The sequence below is a fragment of the Pongo pygmaeus genome, chromosome 5 (genome assembly GCF_028885625.2).
Source record: "Pongo pygmaeus isolate AG05252 chromosome 5, NHGRI_mPonPyg2-v2.0_pri, whole genome shotgun sequence".
NCBI classification, from domain to species: Eukaryota; Metazoa; Chordata; class Mammalia; order Primates; family Hominidae; genus Pongo; species Pongo pygmaeus.
Genome location: NC_072378.2, coordinates 83124572 through 83144678, shown reverse-complemented (window position 1 = coordinate 83144678; position 20107 = coordinate 83124572). Strand labels below are relative to the sequence as shown.

The 20107-nt window shown below is 33.5% G+C and overlaps 1 protein-coding gene across 16 annotated transcripts in view; it reads left to right on the top strand.

The window, feature by feature from the left end:
- SNAP91 (synaptosome associated protein 91) overlaps positions 1-20107 on the top strand; it is a 158816-nt gene that overhangs the window by 87805 nt on the left and 50904 nt on the right. For 14 of the 16 annotated variants that reach the window (XM_054491957.2, XM_054491967.2, XM_054491966.2 and 11 more), the window contains exons 10-14: positions 4544-4614; positions 10843-10870; positions 13686-13795; positions 15779-15897; positions 20000-20014. In XM_054491957.2, coding sequence (XP_054347932.1) covers positions 4544-4614; positions 10843-10870; positions 13686-13795; positions 15779-15897; positions 20000-20014 — 343 coding nt within the window. The remainder of the gene's footprint in view (positions 1-4543; positions 4615-10842; positions 10871-13685; positions 13796-15778; positions 15898-19999; positions 20015-20107) is intronic. The other 2 variants (XM_054491961.2, XM_054491969.2) reach the window with 1 other exon arrangement.

Sequence of the window (20107 nt, the reverse complement as noted above, 5' to 3'; positions counted from 1 at the left end):
GATTAAATTTTTAATGATACTATTATAGTCATTATAATATTTATAATCTCCCCCTCAAGAAGCCTGGAAACATTATATTTTACTGAATGATTTAAGATGTGTGTTTTCATAATTTAGGGAACAGAGACTCCTCCCTCAAAGAAAATAAAATCTTGCCCTGGGTCTGTTAGAAAGCTATTCTATGGTAGAAATTCATTAGAATCTGTTAGCACTCTATTCTCTTCTTTTGTTATGACCTTAACCGCCACATAAATTTCAGTATTAACATTTATTTTTATGTGATACATACACACCATGAATACTATACAACCATTAAAAAGAAAAGATCATGTACTTTGCAGAGACATGGATGGAGCTTGGGGCCAATATCCCAAGTAAACTAATGCAGAAACAAAACCAAATACTACATGTTCTCACTTGTAAGTGGGAGCTAAACATTGAGTATATATGACACACAGAAGTGAACAACAGACACCGAGGCCTACTGGAGGGTAGAAGGTGGTACCCCTGTGACATGCAATTTACCTATATGACAAACCTGTGCAAGTATCCCCAAACCTAAAAGATTTTTTAAATGTGGAAAAATATTTATTTTTAAATTAACTGTTCAGGCTGGGCGCGGTGGCTCATGCCTGTAATCCCAGCACTTTGGGAGGCTGAGGCAGGCGAATCACGGGTTCAGGAGATCGAGACCATGGCGAAACGCCCTCTCAACTGAAAAAAAATACAAAAAATTAGCCGGGCGTGGTGGTGGGTGCCTGTAGTCCCGGCTACTTGGGAGGCTGAGGCAGGAGAATGGCGTGAACCCGGGAGGCGGAGCTTACAGTGAGCCGAGATCGCGCCACTGTACTCCAGCCTGGGCGACAGAGCGAGACTCAGACTCAAAAACAAACAAACAAACAAACAAAAATTCCTGTCATAGAAAAATTCCTCTAGTTCAATATAAGAATATGATATGCTTCTGAAATTTCTTAATACTGTGGTTTCTTTTGGGGTTGTGAGTGACATAGAGCTAAACACCCTTCTTCATTCCTGTGTAGAGCCCCTCGGCAGGTCTAATGGAAGTCTCTAATTGACCTGAGGATTTAGACCTCTGACAGTTATGATCAGGTCTGAGCTAGCTATGTGAATTGTTCTGGGGTTAGTCCTTTAGAGAGTTGTTTCATCCTTAAAACCAGGATTAATCTGCAGATGGGTCCGAAGTACCAGGTTATATGGATTCGGTTCTACTCTTCTAAGATTAGATTCTGCTTTCTACCAGGCTTGTCTGCGGCCACCATGGCCATTCAATCTAGCCAGGTAATAAACAAAAATACCTGTCAGAAGAGAGTGTTAAAGAAGAGATGGAGATCAGAAGGGCTTCCTACTGGGAGTAGGAATAGAATGCTCATAACTTAAAAAATGATTAGAATTCCTCTTGCAGCAAAATGGAATGGAGGAATTTCATAGATATCTTTATGAATTTAATGGGTATCTTTTAGGTTAGAGACTGCACATTAAACATGAATGCAATCATCTGTAACCCTTTATAACTTGTACACATAATACCATAGTTATTACATTTAAATTATTCACCAATATCAATGAAATTTTTAAGGACATTCAAAAATAACTGTTTTGGGTAAGAACTGAATATATCAGAACTGAAATATTTCTCCTCAGCATTTTCAAATGATTTCTTAGATCTAATGATAAAAATTTGAATGATCTTGTGATTGCTTTTTTTAAATTTGGTTTTAATGATGCTTTATAAGCTATAGCATCTAAATCATAGATGGATGCTTTCTTTTGGAGCCTGGGCTCACAATCAGCTATGAATTTGTTCCAAGAAAAGAATTTTTTAATATTATTTCCTGTTTGTGGCATGTGTACATGCCAAATGTAAAATATCTTCGTTTATGAAAAAAATCTTAGGTTTTGATGTCAGGAATTCTGGTTGATACAAAAACTACTGGTAAAGAAAGGTCTCCTTTTAAAGACCATACAACTGATGAATCAGTAACCATATGTTGCTGTTATCTATTTTTCACAGGCTGACTCTTGTTCTTTGGATTGGTGTTGCCATCTGATTGGTCTGTTGACTTTGGCATTTTTAAAAACAAGTAACTAAAGAGCCTGCTCATTATATTTTGTTATATTAAATTCCTTTTACAACAGCAGAGGCATTCTCAAAGTTTTTGCTCCTTGGAAATTTAAGAGGTGGTTTTCATTTGTTGTCTACTGCATGCCAGGATGTCCTCACTGCCATAGATGCAGTTGAGAAAAGGTAGACATTCCTGCACACCTGGATATTACTATCAAAGTACTTTTTTTCCTCCAAAGACGTGAGGAATTTATTTATCTTTGATTTTACATGTCCTTATAAGAAATATAAATGATGAAGCACTTTCAAACTTCTAGGATGGAATGCTCCAAACTTAATTTCCCTTTAAGACAGAAATCAGTTTGATAGTCATGTATTCCTTGATCAAATTTCTCTTTCGGCTATTATGATTTTTTTTGTGACTTCTACTTATTTTTTCAATTTTCTCACTTAGAAAGAAACTTTACAAAATGAATAAAATGGGGACCTCTCTTCCTGGGTTTTTTGTTTTGTTTTAGGTAACTAAGAAACTTAATAGGAGAAAATATTACCTATTTTTGGTTATCCCATATTTGTTGCTATTTTGTGACTATAAATAGCATTTTTCTTAGACCATGTTTTAAACTTAGGTTTAGCCAAAAAAATCACACTTTCTTTACATTTAACATTCAAAGTATCTTAAGTTTTATAACTGGAAAGAAGTTCTATGGCTTATTTTTTTTCCTTACTGTGATCCCAATGAAAAAATATAAATATGAAAAGTTTATATGCCCAGACCTCCTAAATTCCATCATTGTCATCATCATTATCATCATCACTGGCAATTAGTATGACAATTTTGAAGTTATCAGATGTGAATTCATCTAAAAATTTTGAAGCCATTTTTTTTTCTTTTTAATGTTACTATGTACATTCTTTATTCAATGAGCATTTCTTTATAGTTTATAATCTGGTATCTATAACAAAATTTTCTGTATCTCTTTTAAAATTCATTTTTTAAACTTAGAAATATTGTCTTAGTTGTGATTTATTAGAATTTATTAAGTCCATTTTCATCTGAGTTGTATTTTAAAATCCTAATTTTTGTAATTTTCTAAACTTATTATATCCTCTGATAATCTTTTTTTTTTAACTCTATAGTTCAGAGCTTTTAAAATAATGCCAACAGGGCTGTTCCTTTCTATCTTACCTTCATCATTTTGATCAAATTAATATTTTGGTTCACTTAGTAATTTCTATATATCTAAATTTACATGTTTTAGTTCACTTGGTAATTTACACTTATAATAATCACATAATTACAAATATAATAATCACATGAATGTTAAGACAGTTTAAGAGTCTATTAGTGAAATGAAAAATGAATATTAAATAAATGTCCTGAATTTTCAAAATTAAAGATTTTTAATAAGAATTTTAATCTGTCATTAAAGGTACAGTGTAAAAGATAGTTATATGAATGTCTGTGTATTCTGTGAGTTCCTTTATCAGTTACCATAGTTACTTCAATGTCCTTCAAAATTAATTTCACATTAATTTAAAGAAGAATTGTCAGAATTAAATATACCTATAAGGGTAGTTATATATTTCATTTAAGAAATGCTATTCTTTGAATGCCTATGCTGCTGTTAAGGTCTAATTTGTGTTACAACTATTTGAGAAAGATGAAATTAAATCTCTAATGCTTAAGGAATAGATTAGGTGAAACACTTGCATGAACCTATTATTTCTCCTTAAGTATACAGTGAAATGTCTTCGCTTTATATTGCCTAAAATTTTATTTATAAAAAGAAACATTCAAGTATTTCTTAATAAGAGTTGAAACTTATTAAATTTGCCAATACACAGTGCTCTGATATTATATTTGCTAAAAGTTACTTTATTATACATATAAATATATTTTTATATATAAATAGGTCAATAATAAAATCTTAATTGTTATTATTAGAATTATATTCTTTTCCCCACAACTCTCACTCATCACCTTTTTAAAATATATTTAAATGGTTTTTCCTCATATTTCAGACAAACATAGATAAGTGAGATTTTACTGTATTTTCAAATTTCTGTAAATTTGTATTTGGGCACTCATATTTTTGACTTGAATACAAACATTTATTCATTTTTACTATGGTCTTATGAGAAGGAGGTGGTGAACTTGATTTGAGTTTACTGCATATAAGTAATATATTAGTAAAAGTCTATCCAATGTAATCTCTACACTGAAACCACACTGTAATGCTATTTGTTATGCAGTGGAGTTAAGTCTATTTAAGATGGGTCTGTCTGAAAGTCTATGGAATTTAAATATTTAAATACTGAAAGAACCTGCAATTAAATTATCTCACATGTATATCGGGGTCCATCCACAGACTTCCACCATACAGTTACAGTGACGTTACAGTGTGTTTACGTTGAAGGTAAACAATGCAGACATTTATTTTTACTTTCTTATTGTAGGCTCCCAGCAGTCTTATGGAGACGCTTGAACAGCATCTAAATACATTAGAAGGAAAGAAACCTGGAAACAAGTACGCATTAGTTGTATATTCTAAATAAGATGAAAAATACTGGAGTCGTTCTTCTAAGAATGAGATTTATCATGGTACAACTTACATTGCTCTAGTTTTAGGGCATGCTTTGTTGTAATTTTCTGGGCTCCCTCAGAACCCCTACCCTTCCTATTAACTTATGACAGTGGGTATAGACAATGTCTCTGCAGGCTAATGCAGCAAATTAGTAGATTGTACCTACATTAACTGAACCTAATGATTTGAACATTTGCCCTTAGAAGGAATTCACAATATATGGAAAAATAGTTACTCGTGTTTAAAAATCAAAGCTGTTATCACTGGACATGAGTGAAAACAAGCACAATTTCACAAGCAGCCTTGAGCACTCTATTATTGTTATCAACCCCACTGTGAAAAAAGAAAAGCCCTCAAGTATGGTTTTTTGGACTCCAGTCTCTCCCTACTTGAACCATTAGGCATGGCATACTACTGACATTTTATTCATAGATCATTTTATATAGAGAATAGCAATCAAGCAATGATAAGTACAATTTTACTAGATTTTCATACCTTTGTGTTTGGGTACTTATATTTTTGACTGTTTTTCCTCACTACATGCACGAAATGTCCAGGTTCCTTTTTTTTTCTTTTTCCATCTCTCCAGCAGGTCTGAAACTTGTGTGTTCACAAGGCCTGGTGTTTTCCAATCTTTGTGCCTTATTCAGACTATAATTCTGCAAGTCTTAGGATTCCCACCCTCCTTGTCCTGCTTTGTAAATCTTATGCATCCAGGGAAGGCCATCTCTAGTCCTACCTTCTCATGAAGCCTTTCTTTATCTTGAACTGCTCAGTATTGTGGCTATTTCTTTTTTTAAATGTATGATTTAAGTAGATTTTCTGAATCTAAAGGTTAGGGACTATTTTATACTTCATTATGTCCATTTAATGTCCTCTACAGGGAGAGCTTGGACTCTGTCTTTGTTGATGATACCAGCTTTCTGTTTATTCCATTTAAGTTGACAGCAGGAGTTAGTAGAGACAACCCGTAAAATGATCATTTCAGGGCTGTAGGCTGATCACAGATTTTACCTATGACAGAGCTATCAAAATGCAACTATTTTCTGACTTTGTTGCCTCTGGACATTCTCCCAGAATCTAGGCTTGTGTCTTGATGTTACTTTTTTTTTCTGGTTATTTCATTAGCTGTGTTATTTCTATAATATTTTTTCAAGTTAGTGTAGAAATTATTGCATGTTTTAAATTTGGAACGATAAGCAACAGTATGAGTATTCCAGACAATTATGGCAGAGCTATTTGGAATGATGGATAGTAGGAGCTCTCAGGAGCTCTTTCAAGGTTGTTTCCACAGTCCAGGCTCTGCCTCCAGTCTCAGCGTGGCCGGGGATGATCAGACTTGACATGAGACTACATTAGATCACAATAAGAGATGCCCTAGTCCAGTTATTTCTGGGCCAACCCTCTATTAGGGTATCTGGGAAGCCAAATGAGTTGCCTAGGATTTAAGCAAATGGAGACAGGAAGCTGAGAAATGTTTCTGTTCCTGTGACAGAAGGACCTCTTTAGCTAAGGAAATATGCACATCCGCTAAAGTTAAAATCTCTCTCTTGTGCAGTGCTGGATGCACACTGTAAGTCAGCTTCTCTGCACTCTTCCACTCAGGGTCCGTCAAACCCCATATAGGGCCACACCCTTCCCTTGTGTTTTTGTTAAATCTATCAGTGCTGCAGTCACAGAGAAGCCTCCTTGGGTAGCTAGAATGGGTCTCATCAGCCCTGACTTCAAATCTAAATTCGCCCCCTTGTGGTCACCACAAGCTATTTTTGGGAAAAAAAAATAGCTATGGACATTTAGTTACATTTCTAGAGAAGTGAAATTTAAAATTCAATAATCCTCCATTTCGAATTACTTTTTTCTTAGAATAATTTTTCTTTTTCCTTTAAAATCATTTTATGCTTGTCATATTTCTCTTCTGAATTGGCTAAAACCACATTTGAACTTGTCTTTTGCTTAGTCCCTATTTTTTAAAATAAATGAACTATAATAGTTAACTATTCTCTTCTTTGTATGTTTGTGCTTACCTTGGAACTTAAGTGAAGGGTGAGTACTGTATGGAGTGAGTTTTTTGCATTTGGTAATTACTAAAAATGCAAAAAAACACTCTTAAGATTCCACATTTGGTATTTAGAAGATTTAAAACTGATTTCTGTCCCTTTTACACATCTGTGTTTTTTCACTATGCTTTATTTTTGTCTCCCAAGTTGACTAGCATAAATGGTTTTACTTTCTTTTGGTCTTCTTGGATCTAGACTAACAGTCTCTCTTAGATGTATATATGTATGTATATTTATATATTCCTCTTAGATTTTAGAAATGAAATATTTTTTATTTGTTTAGTAAACAAAAGACTTCCCCATGGCTTATAGCATAAATGCCAAAAGACAAATTTATAAAGAAAGTTAATTACTTAAAATTGTTTTATTTGTCTTCTGGTCACAGTATAAAACTATTCTAACCTCTAAACCAAGTATATACATAAATTGAAGCATTTGCAAATGTCTGCTATGAAGAATATTTATGCCCTTTATATTTAGTACCTTGCGTCCACTGCTATTTATTTTTGTAATTGTATGCAATACTCTGTGATATACCTTTATATATTGTCTGTTTCTATAATTCCACAGGACAAAAGAGAGAAATTTATTTTATTATTTATGTGGGTTTACTAAGTGTTGAGGTTACAGGAAATTTAAGATAAGTCTTTTGTAATTCAAGTTATTTGAAGGATGTAGATAGATCTTTCACATCTGTATTTTTTTCTGGCTAGCACTTATACTCAAAACTATGTAGGGATTATTGTTATGACTCATATAAAACTTAACAAAATATTCTATTTGACAGCTTCCTATTAACATCTTGGAAGGAAATATGGACATTTGCTGTGTTCATAGTGAAACCCATGAGTTTGTAGTAATTTTACAGAATTTAGAGTAGATTACTTATATGGGTCATTCATTTTCTTCTAAAATTATCTTAATGCCTTGTTTTTCCAATATGGTTCATTATCTACTAGATTTTTCTAGGTGAAATTATTAATAGAAGTATTGATCTTTTTAATAAATATTGTCTATATATAAATGATGTAGCATCTTCTTTCCTAAAGGGCAATGACTAACATTAGGGTGGAAAATCAAGCAAGAAACACATAAGAGCAATTTATATGTTGTGTAAGAGAGAAGCAAATGTGCCAAGTTTATCTGTGTTTTGGGGGTTGGAATGTGGACTGAGCATAGGCTCTGAGGGGCAGATAGACTTGGACTAGAGTCTGGAATCCACCGTTAAAGCATGATGAGACATGGGAAAGTTATTAACCTCTCTGAGCCTGGGAACCTTCAGAGTTTAATCAGTGATTAATGGTGCTTTTGAAAGCTATGGCCCCATTGGAGCACCTCTGGTTCTCACCCTTTTAATTAAATCATGGCAGAAGCCAACTCTGGTTAGAAAACAGAGGTCATGCATCCTGACAGTTTTGTTTCACAGAAAATAACTTTTTAAAGACTTCTGGTTAATTTATTGATTATAGAATGAATACCTGAATATATTCTAATTTAAAAATTCAAATAGTACAGAAAATGTCAGATGATATGTAAAGTGCTAGGAATATAAAACAATGGGATGAGTTCCTTCCTTTCAAAAAACTTAGTATCTAGTGAAGAAGACAGAGAATTAAACAGGCAACTAAGATATAATGTGGTAAGTGGGATGATATCTCAACAGAGACAGTAGGAGAGTTTTGTTTGTTTGCATAATTCATGGGATAACTACAAGTATCATTTAGTAATATTGTTTATGTGGAAGCTGGGCAAAATGATTCTTGTACCAATTATGATTTTTCATACTTAAGTATGATATTCTTTTTATAGCAGGTAGAAAAATTCTATCATTTTTATTATATCTTCATTCTTGCTATGAGGTAGAAGATGTTCTAGAAGAAGTTATAATATTTTAGGTATTAGTTTGGAAATGTATTTTTCTAAAGCTGTTGATTTTTTTTTTTTTTTTTTTTGAGACTGAGTCTCGCTCTGTCTCCTAGACTGGAGGGAGTGCAGTGGTGCAATCTCAGCTCACTGCAACCTCCACCCACCAGGTTCAAGCGATTCTCCTGCCTCAGCCTCCTGAGTAACTGGGATTACAGGCACGTGCCACCACACCCAGCTAATTTTTGTTATTTATTTATTTTTTTTGTATTTTTAGTAGAGACAGAGTTTTGCCATATTGGCCAGGCTGGTGTTGAACTCCTGACCTCAAGTGATCTGCCTGCCTTTACCTCCCAAAGTGCTGGAATTACAGGCGTGAGCCACCGCACCTGGCCTATTCTCTTTTCTTTGTTAGTATTTATAATTGTATCAATACCACTAAGAATTGGTTTATGAAAATTGCTTGAGAGAGAAACAAATCAATTTAAATTAATTCATTCTTAGAAAGTGACCATACCAAAGGCTTCTATGTTTTCTTTGTAGAATTCAGGCTATTATTTTCTTGAATTTTTATTTAGATTTAACTCCCTTTTCCATATGTAAAGGGAAAAAATAGTGGGAGTGGAGAAATTATTAGCCAAAACTCACTAGGACATTTTCCACCTTATGCTGTACTAGATTTTTAGGTTCTTAAGTAATTTGCTATAGACATTTCAGTAGACCCTTTGACACGGATAGTATAGATAAAGGTATATCCTTTCCCTCATAGACTATATTACTCTTAAGATAACATTTAGCCAAACTACATGTAACCAAGTTGTTACCCTTATGCTTGTTGTATAGCAGAAATCTCTGTGCCCTTGCTACCTGTTGTTTATATTCATTTTGAGTAGAAATTAAATTCAAACAGGAAATGGGAGGCATGTATTTGCAAATGAAGTTGAACTTAAAAGATATTAACTTGGGCCTGGCGCGGTGGCTCACGCCTGTAATCCCAGCACTTTGGGAGGCTCAGGTGGGAGGATCACGAGGTCAGGAGATCGAGACCATCCTGGCTAACATGGTAAAACCCCATCTCTACTAAAAATACACACACAAAAAAAATTAGCCGGGCGTGGTGGCGGGCGCCTGTAGTCCCAGCTACTCGGGAGACTGAGGCAGGAGAATGGCATGAACCCGGGAGGCGGAGCTTACAGTGAGCCAAGATCGCGCCACTGCACTCCAGCCTGGGTGACAGAGTGAGACTCCGTCTCAAAAAAAAAAAAAGAAAGATATTAACTTGGCATATAATACTGTTAAATTTGCTATATCCAATAAGACAAAAATTCATAATATTGTACAAAATTCCACTTACTAAATTTCTGCTGTAATTTTTTTCTGCTGCTGCTATGTGTGTGGTATTTTCTCTGTAGATGAGTAAAAAGTCATGCCTGCCACCCAGTAAGGCGGTGAATATAGGCTGCTTATTGAAATGTATTTAGTCTTCATCTTGTTTTGTTATTCATTTTTCACTAACTGAAGTTAGTAAAATGTGAGCTGTTCTGGCAGTTATTTCCGAAGCACTTTGCTAGAAGTGATCTGCAATAGTCAATGCTAACAGTAATATAACTTAAAATTCACGCCTTCCTAATTTTCCCTCATTTTCTTAGAAAAAAGCATCGAAGTTGCTGTTTTTTTCCTAGCTCCCACTAATTATAACAGGATGATGGGAATATTTTTCCTAGAATATTCTTGCTAGAGTTTTTATTACAGCCATAGGGGGGAAAAACAGACTTCAAGAGTATGAATATGGAAGCCAAGACATATTTCAGGCACAGGGCCCATAGGGATCTTCACAATGTACTTTAACCTAAGTGATTTAAACCACTGGGTGTTGGGGTTTGTCATAATTCTGCAAAGCATGGTTTTTTCCAAGCCTTCTGAAAATGGTTTTAAATTCCCATTTGGACAGTTTGTTTTTTATGGACATAGGCAATAATTTTTGACTCAAAGAATTTGAGTTGCGAGAGATATAGAAAATAATGTTGAATTTAAGTATTTCTAGTACTGGAAATTAAGTAGATGGAAAACAATGGAAGGGGATGTCATTATTAAGTAAAAGATTAAAAGTTTTTTAAAAATAGCCTGTCCATTATTTTAAAAGTCTGTATATAAAACATGTTAGTGCTTGACCAAGTGAAATCCAACTTAAATGCTTCTACAAATATATTCACATATATTCAGTTTTAATTTTTTTTATGTTGCCTTTTAGATCTGGTGCTCCCTCTCCATTAAGTAAGGTAAGTTTGGTTTTTTGTTTTGGGGTTTTTGTTTTTTGTTTTTTACCATTTTACCATCATAAACTGTACAGTTCAGTGGCATTATATACCTTAACATTGTTGTACAACCATCCTGTCTATCCATTTCCAGAACTTTTTTTTTGTCTTTCAAAACTGTAACTATACCATTAAACAATAACTCCCCACCTCCCTCTCTCCCCGAGCCCCTGGCAACCACCATTCTTTCTGTTTTTATGAATTTTATTACTCTGGGAACCTCATATATGTGAACTCATATAGTATCTGTCCTTTGGTGACTGGTTTATTTCACTTAGCATATCTTCAAGGTTCAGCCATGTTGTACCATGTGCCTGAATTTCCTCCCTTTTGAAGGCCGAATTATGTTCCATTATATGTATATACCACACTTTATTCATGCATTCATCCGTCAGTAGATATTTGGTTGCTTGTATCATTTGGGTTTATGAATAATGCTTCTGTGAACGTGGGTGTACAAATATCTATTTAAGTCCCTGGTTTTGATTCTTTGGGGGTATATACCCAGAAGTGGAATTGCTGGGTCATATGGTAATTCTAATTTAAATTGTTTGAGGAAAGCTAAGTTACGTTTTTATGTATCCTCCTTTATATTTGTTTCTAAGTCCAATGTAGTATAGTATATGTAATTTAGTCCTTTGTTTGGACTAAATATTTTTAAAGTTGGAGAGATTTTCATGTATTTATATTACAACAGAAAACAAATGTTATCAGTAGAATGTTTTAATAGTTGTAAAACATTTTTACATATTCTAAATCAGAGTCGTATGAGGTAGGTAATGTGATATTGTGCATGTTTCAATGGTAGAAAAATCCATTGTAATTGGATGTCTTTCCACAAATATGCCTTTTAGACAGTCTACTATAATAACTTTAATAACTCATTTACCTCCTCGTCTCTTTTTTTTTACCATGTGAAAGGACAGGATTAGGGTTATTAGTGACAAGAGTATTTACTTCTATAGGTCTTTAGTTCACATTTACCACTGTATTCTTCAGACAAAAATGTAATAGATGTGTTTTTTCCTCTTTGACAAATTTCCATTATATAATTGCTGTCATTACAGATATTCAAGTATATCATTATGGCTGCACTGGTGATTTCCAGACACCATGTACTATGCCACTGATGGGTTGGCTGGCTGCCTAAGATCCCCTCAGGGACCTTGAACAATCAGTCAGATAAAACAAACAAGTGAAAAGCTCCATTTATTCTGATATAAGGCCAGGTTTAAAACCATTATGTCTATGTGAAAAACTCCAATATATGACTGCTGAGTAGAGTGTCGTAAAATTGTGGCATCCTTTGGGTTGGTCTGTTTCTACATTTTGGCCAAATTGAATTTTACTGACTTTTTCTTTTTGTAATAACAGATTATTTGGGTTCTGTTTTCCTAGCTCTTACATCTCCTCAGAGCTTGTTGTTACAAGGCATTTTTTAATGGGCTTCTGTAGAGTTTCATTTTTTGCATTTATGTTGATAATATTTATTGCTGTCAATAAGTTCTCAGTGTTTCATCAGTATCATTTTTTCTAAACTTATTTACATGCATTGGCTTTTAAAAACCTTTTCTTAGAGGATTTCTCAGTGTTCCCGGTGGATGACATACAATTAGCTTTAACTAGTCCTTTCTCTTCCATTGATCATGTTTTGTATTCCATTTGGAAGATTTGGATTTTTGTTGAAAAGAGAGGTCTGAGTTGATATTTTCTGATCAACAACATCCACACTGCTCATGTGTCTACCTTTCTTGAAGTGCTAAATGCCTGGCACTTGTGTATCTATTGAATTTTGACTTTTGGATTAGTATATTCTTGGACAAACATATAAGTCTGTAAATTTCTGTAAATTTCTGATCTCCTCAGTTTTTTTTTTCTTCAAATTGTTCTTTTTAAAACTTCCTTTATGTTTGGTCTGTTTGAAGTCAGATGCCCAGTTAGGGGAGTATCTGATAGCCCTGGCTTGGTCTTGGTCTTCATGAATCTTCCTGCTGTTATATCTCATCTCCACTTACAGAACTAAGTATCAATAGATTGTTTTGAAATGTTCCATTAATCTTTCTCTTGTGAATGCATGGAGAATTAAATATACCAGACAAAATTGTTTAGTTACAGTAACTAAATAAAAATCTTGTAATATATTAATTGACTATTAATACCTCTTCTTAAAAAACCAGTCCAGAAAAATAAATACTAGATTTTATTTTTACCTTTTTAGTTTTATCTATGTCATATTAGTGATGGGCTATAGTCATATCTTCAAAACATCAGTGACTTGAATCTTGCTTGTGAATCATTCTCTTCCAACTGTGAACTATTTTGCAAGCTAGATTTCTGGATTTGAAGGTCATCTGAGAGGACCTCACAAGAAATCTTTTTAGGATGACAAGAAAAAATAATGACATTGGTTTTTTTAGCAGTTACTACAATTGATAATTTTTGAAATTTTTTGCAGCTAGTAAGATCTTTCCTAATAATTTTATGTTCAAGAAATATATTTAGCTTTTATTTTAATTAATGAATGGAAGTCATTGCAATGTTAAGCCAAATATTTTATCATTTTATATAAATTACATTTAAAATTTGTAACATGTTTTAGCCAATATTGATTATTTATTACAATCCTTGATTTCAAATTTTATTGAGTTTTTTTTTCCTCTACAAAGAATTACAAAAAAAAATTGCTGGGCATGTCATGGGTATACAAAGAAAAATCCTGCTGCCCTGTGTCCTGTAGATTCATATTTGACTCGAGTGTGTTGTGCATCTTCACTTTCAGTCTTCTCCAGTCACAACTGTTACGTCTCCTAATTCTACACCAGCTAAAACTATTGACACATCCCCACCGGTTGATTTATTTGCAACTGCATCTGCGGCTGTCCCAGTCAGGTTGGTTAATAAATATGCAGTTAACTGTTTATTAATATTTTATTAGAATTTGGTTGTATTTTTATGTGCTGTACCCAAATGATTTCACCAAAGGAAATCTAATCCTAGTAATGTGATATGTTGAAGTTTTTACTACACAAAGTACATTGTTTTACTCCTGTGCCTCTTAAATCATTAGAAGGACCTAAACTATAGAAATCACCTTGTTGTCACAAACTGGGAAAGGGAATGGAAGAATGATACACACAGTTTATTCTGAAATTGGCTGATATGGAAAGTGTTTTCTAAAATTAGTTTCTTCTTGTGGGAGATTCAAAAGGTATTTTAAAATGCTTTAAAACACACACACACACACACACACACACACACACATACACACACACACACACACACACATACACACACACACACACACACACACACACACACACACACACACACACACACACACACACACCCCAACTTGGAATTGTTTGACCAATTAGCTAGTGCATATGAGGAACTCACACTCTGGTGGTAGGAGGAGGCCTTTGGGGTATTCCTAATCAGTTTTTATAGAACCTACAGATCAGAACAGTAGTGAGAAATCTGGGGATGACTGTGCGTTCTTTGAAATCTCTAGCCTCCTAAAATCAATCCCTAGCTCATAGGTGTGTCCTCAAATAATAAGTTTAGGTCAATTCCTTAGTTCATTTGCCTTAAGAGGATTCTAATATCATTTTGTAGTGTCTTTGACTCTGATTATGAATGCCCTATGTTTGGAGACTTGAACTTTGAACTGAGCAAGAAATCCAAGTATTGTACCCATGTTAACTGTGTGCTTTACTCTCTACTTGCTTAGTTCTGCATTTTATAATAGCAAATTTGGTATAACCAAGTCCTTTCTGTTACTGTTCTAATTAAATTGCTTCTTACAAAAGCTTTAAGATATTAATAATAAATATGTATTCCTTTCCTGGTATTTAGTCCAGTTGTATTTACGAAATGGACATCAAAACTAAGCAATGGTTTCAGTGGTTTTGAAACTTTTTTTTAAAAGCAGCAGAATCCTTTCTTCAAAAGAATATTACTTGGAAATCCAATATGTAAAAAAAGATAACGATGAAACTGCTGTTTATGAAGACAGGTGGGGAACCTGGGACCCTGATGGCTTGGCAGCTGGCCTTGTAACCTTTAAGCTAGTGCTCCTCAAATCTGAATGTACATGTGAATTTTTTTGGCATCTTATTAAAATGAAGATTCTGAGGTGGTAGATACAGGGTATGCCTGAGATTTTGCATTTATAAAAACGTCCCAGGATGCTGCTAGTTTGAGGCCTATACTTTGAATAGTAAGGCTGCTCCTTGGAGCTTCTACAGACAGAGAAGCTTTGAAAAGCACAGCCTCAACTGAGTAAAAATAAAAAATGCAGTAGTCGTTTTAGGTGAGTCCTCTTACAGGCAAACTTGATATATTATAGTCTAACGTAGGAAAAAGATAAATTAGTGGTTAATAATTCCCTTTAGTGTTCTTTGGTTTATAAATAAGTTCTTCTCAAGACATGAATTTTTTTTCTATACAAAAGATTTTAGGAAATAGAAAAAAGATAACCTCAAGGTTATGATTTTGATTTCCCTGTAGAATGCTTCACATAGATCAACTCCAGCCCACTCTCTGTTTTTGTAAATAAAGTTTTATTTGAACAAAGACATGTTGATTTGTTTATGTATTGTCTATGTCTTAATTTCATTCTACATTAGCAGAGTCAAGTAATGATAGAGACCAACTGTCCCTCAAAGTCTAAAATACTTACCATCTTGCCCTTGACAAAAGTAGTTTGCCAACTCTTGGTATATGCTATATCTCTATACTTTCCAAAGTATTATTCTTTTATTGGATTTAAAATACCTAAAATCTTTGATGATTTCTGCATGTCTTTATTCAAAAACACCTTTATGTTATAAAATTTCAAAATCTGATTTTAATGTTTTATTTTCCTTTCAGCACTTCTAAACCATCTAGTGATCTCCTGGACCTCCAGCCAGACTTTTCCTCTGGAGGGGCAGCAGCAGCCGCAGCACCAGCACCACCACCACCTGCTGGAGGAGCCACTGCATGGGGAGGTGAGTGAAACCAGACAGCCTTGCCGTTTCTCTATTCATTTTATTTCATTGTTTTTACTTAGGCTATAATTGTTAATATTTACCTTTTGATTATCCAAAATGGTATTAGAAACTTGGAGGGAAAATGTTAAGAATGGCATTTATTGATTGAAATATATATTGAGAGAGAGAGACAGAGAAAGTGCCTGTAATACAGTGAGAATGTTCAACTAGTCATATAGTTTTTATTTTAACAGTTGGAATAAGGAAGTTTTGTGGGGTTTTTTTTTGTTCTTTATTACTACTCTAAAATTTTGATTAATTTTAGTAATTGTTCTCTAGAGACTCAGGCCTTAGAGGATTGAGTAGTCCCCTTAATTTATGGTTACTCAAAGGTAGCATATCTAATTTGGTTTGGTCAGGTGTAGCCTCCTTGCTGGATTCTTTTAGGCCTGAATTGATTTTATTCACATTGTATTTGACTTCATACAGTTGAAATCTTTTTACAGATTCTTATTTGTACCAGAAAAATCCATACTTAAACTGATTGACCGAGAGGAATCACATCTAAGCACTTGATTCCCACTTTATTTATGGATCTCAGGAAAAAAAATCAGCCTTTTATAAATATTTGATTTAAAACATTTAATATTGATATAAAAATTAAAGTAATTGCTTCATAATGCTCAAAGTTGCAAAGAGTTGGTTTTAAATACCATGCCCTCCTGCACCAAACTATCAGAATAAAATTTTCAAAAAGTTTAAGACATGCCTTGTACAACTATAGGAGCAACAGAAATAAAAGACTTAATAACTCACTAATGAGGAAACCAGTAAGATGATAAAGCTGTCTCAAAGAACATTTTGAGGAACTGAGTATTTATAGGTATTTTAAAAGGAATGTTAGAATAAGATGGCTAGGTTAGATAGAAAGCTGTTAATGTCCTATAGGGTAATAAAAATCATAGCCTTGAGGTTATCTTTTCTCCCATACAGAGATTATTTGCATCGTTAGCAGACAAGATCTGTAACAACATAACATTGCAGAATCAGAGCCTTTAGTGCACAATAATAACTAAGTCAAATGAAGTTATATTTCTCTAAATAATTAGATATCCTTTGGTGGTCTTGTTAAACAGTGTGTCAGTATAACATCAAAAGTCCTATCTGTAATCTCTTGATCTCATTTCCAAGTTATTTTGGTAACAAAAATAAGAGAAAGATAATCAGTTCTGAAATAATGTTGCTAACTATAAATAAGAACATTTAAAATGTTGGCATGTTTCCATTTTAAATATGTAAACCTTATCCTATATTGAAATGTTCAACTCCTAAGGCTACAGCTATCAATTTTTAAAATAAAATTGTTCTCTCAGCTTTATTTAACTTTATTAAATTTCGATTGGTAACAGAAAATATTGCTGAAGAGATTTTATAAGGGCATTCTTTTTTACTCATGTTTTTATTCTGAGCTTCATCATTGATTATTTTAATTTGCTAATAATTTATTTTCATTACCATATTGTCTTTGTTAGAACTTTAATGAATAAACAGTGAAACTGTAAACTAGTCCCTTTTCCATATTCCCTGGCATGAAACTGAAGATAAATTTTATCTTTTTTAAAAAAATTTTGGCACTAAAAGAAGAATGCCAAATAAATAAAAGGAAAAAATAAAAGGTGAAATTTTGTTGAAATGCAATATAACATTTTTATTCATTTTCATCTCTAAATACTTTTTGCTAAGACACATAATATCATAAGGAATTGATTCTAATAACCAATTTCATTAGAATACATTTTAGCCTTTAAAGTTAGAAATATGTAACTATTGATGATTGAAACATTAAAATATCATTGGACATAAAAAGAGAAAGCAGAGCAGTATGGTTTTAGCCAGGACTGTACTATATGGACAGTGTAGATCATGCATTGCTCAAAGGCAGGGCAAGGGGGCTGAAATCCAGCTGGAACTCTATAGCCACGCTGTGAGCCTTTCTCATTATCCTTGAGAAAGAGATGCTTTACTTTTTCTAATCTGTCTCACTACAGGGAGTACCTTTTTTTTTCTTCTTTTTAAGATATTATAGCTTTTATTTTAGAATATAGCTTTTATTTTATTTTCAAATTTTCACCATAAGACAGTAAAACGAACTCACTGGTTTACCAAAGACAATTGGATTTAAAAAAACTGAGTACAGTGGCTCATGCATGTAGCTTCTGAGGAGGCTGAGATGAGAATCTCACTTAAGCCCAGTAGTTAAGAGTCCAATCCAGCCTGAGCAACATAGTGAGATCCTTTCTCAAAAAAAAAAGAAAAAAAAATCACAAAAGGGCAGTTGGATCCAAATTATATTTCTGACAAAATGGGGCTTGTTCATATGGCTAAACATCAGTTGTCCCAATAGGTAAGCTAATGGGCCAAAATTTGGGGTAAATCAGTTTCCATAGTAGTTTGATTTTAAAAGCATATTTTTATGCTTTTTTCAGTCATTTTAAATGACTATAAGGTTAAAGTTTTTTTGATAAACACATAAGATTAATTTTAAAATAAAAACTAAGATAGTTCTCAAGTTACAATGAAAGCTAATATTGATTGAGTGCTCCTTCTGTGACAAGTACTATGCTGGTCATCACTACATTTACACAAGAAAGGTACTATCTTTAACCTGTTTAAAATGATAAATATGTGAAAACCATGTAAACTTTCTTATTTCTTTCTTTTTTAACTTTAGGTTCTGGGATACATGTGCAGAATGTTTGTTACATAGGTATACATGTGCCATGGTGGTTTGCTGCACCTATCAACCAGTTATCTAGGTTTTAAGCCCCGCATGCATTAGATATTTGTCCTAATGCTGTCCCTCTCCTTGCCCCAGGGAGTACATTTTTATAATTAGTACAAAGGTACCTTATAGGGCCTGATGTTCATCTTTTGATGATTAGACAGCACTTTTGCCTCAACAAAACATCTACAACTGCAACATTTCATAGCAATAGAAAAGTCAGCTTTGGGGGGAAATGCTAATAAAGAAATTCTCTAATTTCTAAGCAAAATAGTAAAAATTATAAGACTTTTAGAAATTGAAATAAACTTCTATAATTTGCCCGGTGGATACCCAGTCATGGTTGAAGGCGATGCTAAATTGTAACAGATATGTGTTTGTTCATTGGACTAAGCAAAAAAATAAAATTGTTTTGTCAATCTTGTTTGATAAGATCAAGCCACTTCTATTATTGAAGCATATTTGAATTCTGTATAACTAGGCAGTAAATTATAAACTGTAAAACTCTGTAAGCCTAATTGGATGGTCTCATTTCCAAGGACCGTAGCCACTCAAATGTCTCTAAATTTTTCTTGGGGATTATAGGTACTAACACACATTTTTATTTCAGGGGACATATTGTAATGATAACATTTTTTTCCTGTTGGTGTAAAGCAACCAAATTTTAGCAACTTTATTTTAGTAAATTTAATTTAAATTGTGCATGTAAGATTTGGCATTTCTACAGGCTGGTGATGAACGCAATCGGCTGAAAGAATACAGAGGATTTTTTAAATCCTCATCTTTGGCTCCCTAATAGAGAGAGTGATTTTTATTTTCTTCATAGTAAATTCATGTTGCAGAAGCACAAATAAGTGTGTGTTGTGTGTCTGTATATTTTAGACCTGGGAAAACAGTTTCTTTTTATACATGCTTAAAGTGAAATTTCTACTTTTTTTGAGAAATATGGGATTACTGCCAGAATTTATTAGAATTAAAATTATTTACCAACATGTATTTGAAAGCTAATCAATATTATGTGATCATATGACTCTGATATCTTCATGTGTAAGGTTAGCTACAGCACAAGTAGTTTTGTGACCCATTTGCTTGTTAATAAAACCTGGAGTACATGTCTATAGGTGACACTTGGTCTAGAGGATCTCTAGGTCCCTTCTAGCTTGAAAGTTCCATGATAATAGGTAGTACATTTATTTTTTAATTACAAATGGTGTAGAAGACACATAAAGCTAAGGTTTTTTTAGTTAGTGCCTTATCTGGCTTGGACATTGGTATGGTTGCATGTTTCAACTTTAGCTTTTATTTATTCATATGCTGCCATGTAATGGACATCGGTAGACCTTTTGGGAGAGGGTGAGTAAAGCTTTGTTTTTAAACTTCCATTTTGACAGACTTCTGTGTGTAACAACTGTCCTTATTTTGATCATTTGGAGTCTGGTATATCTT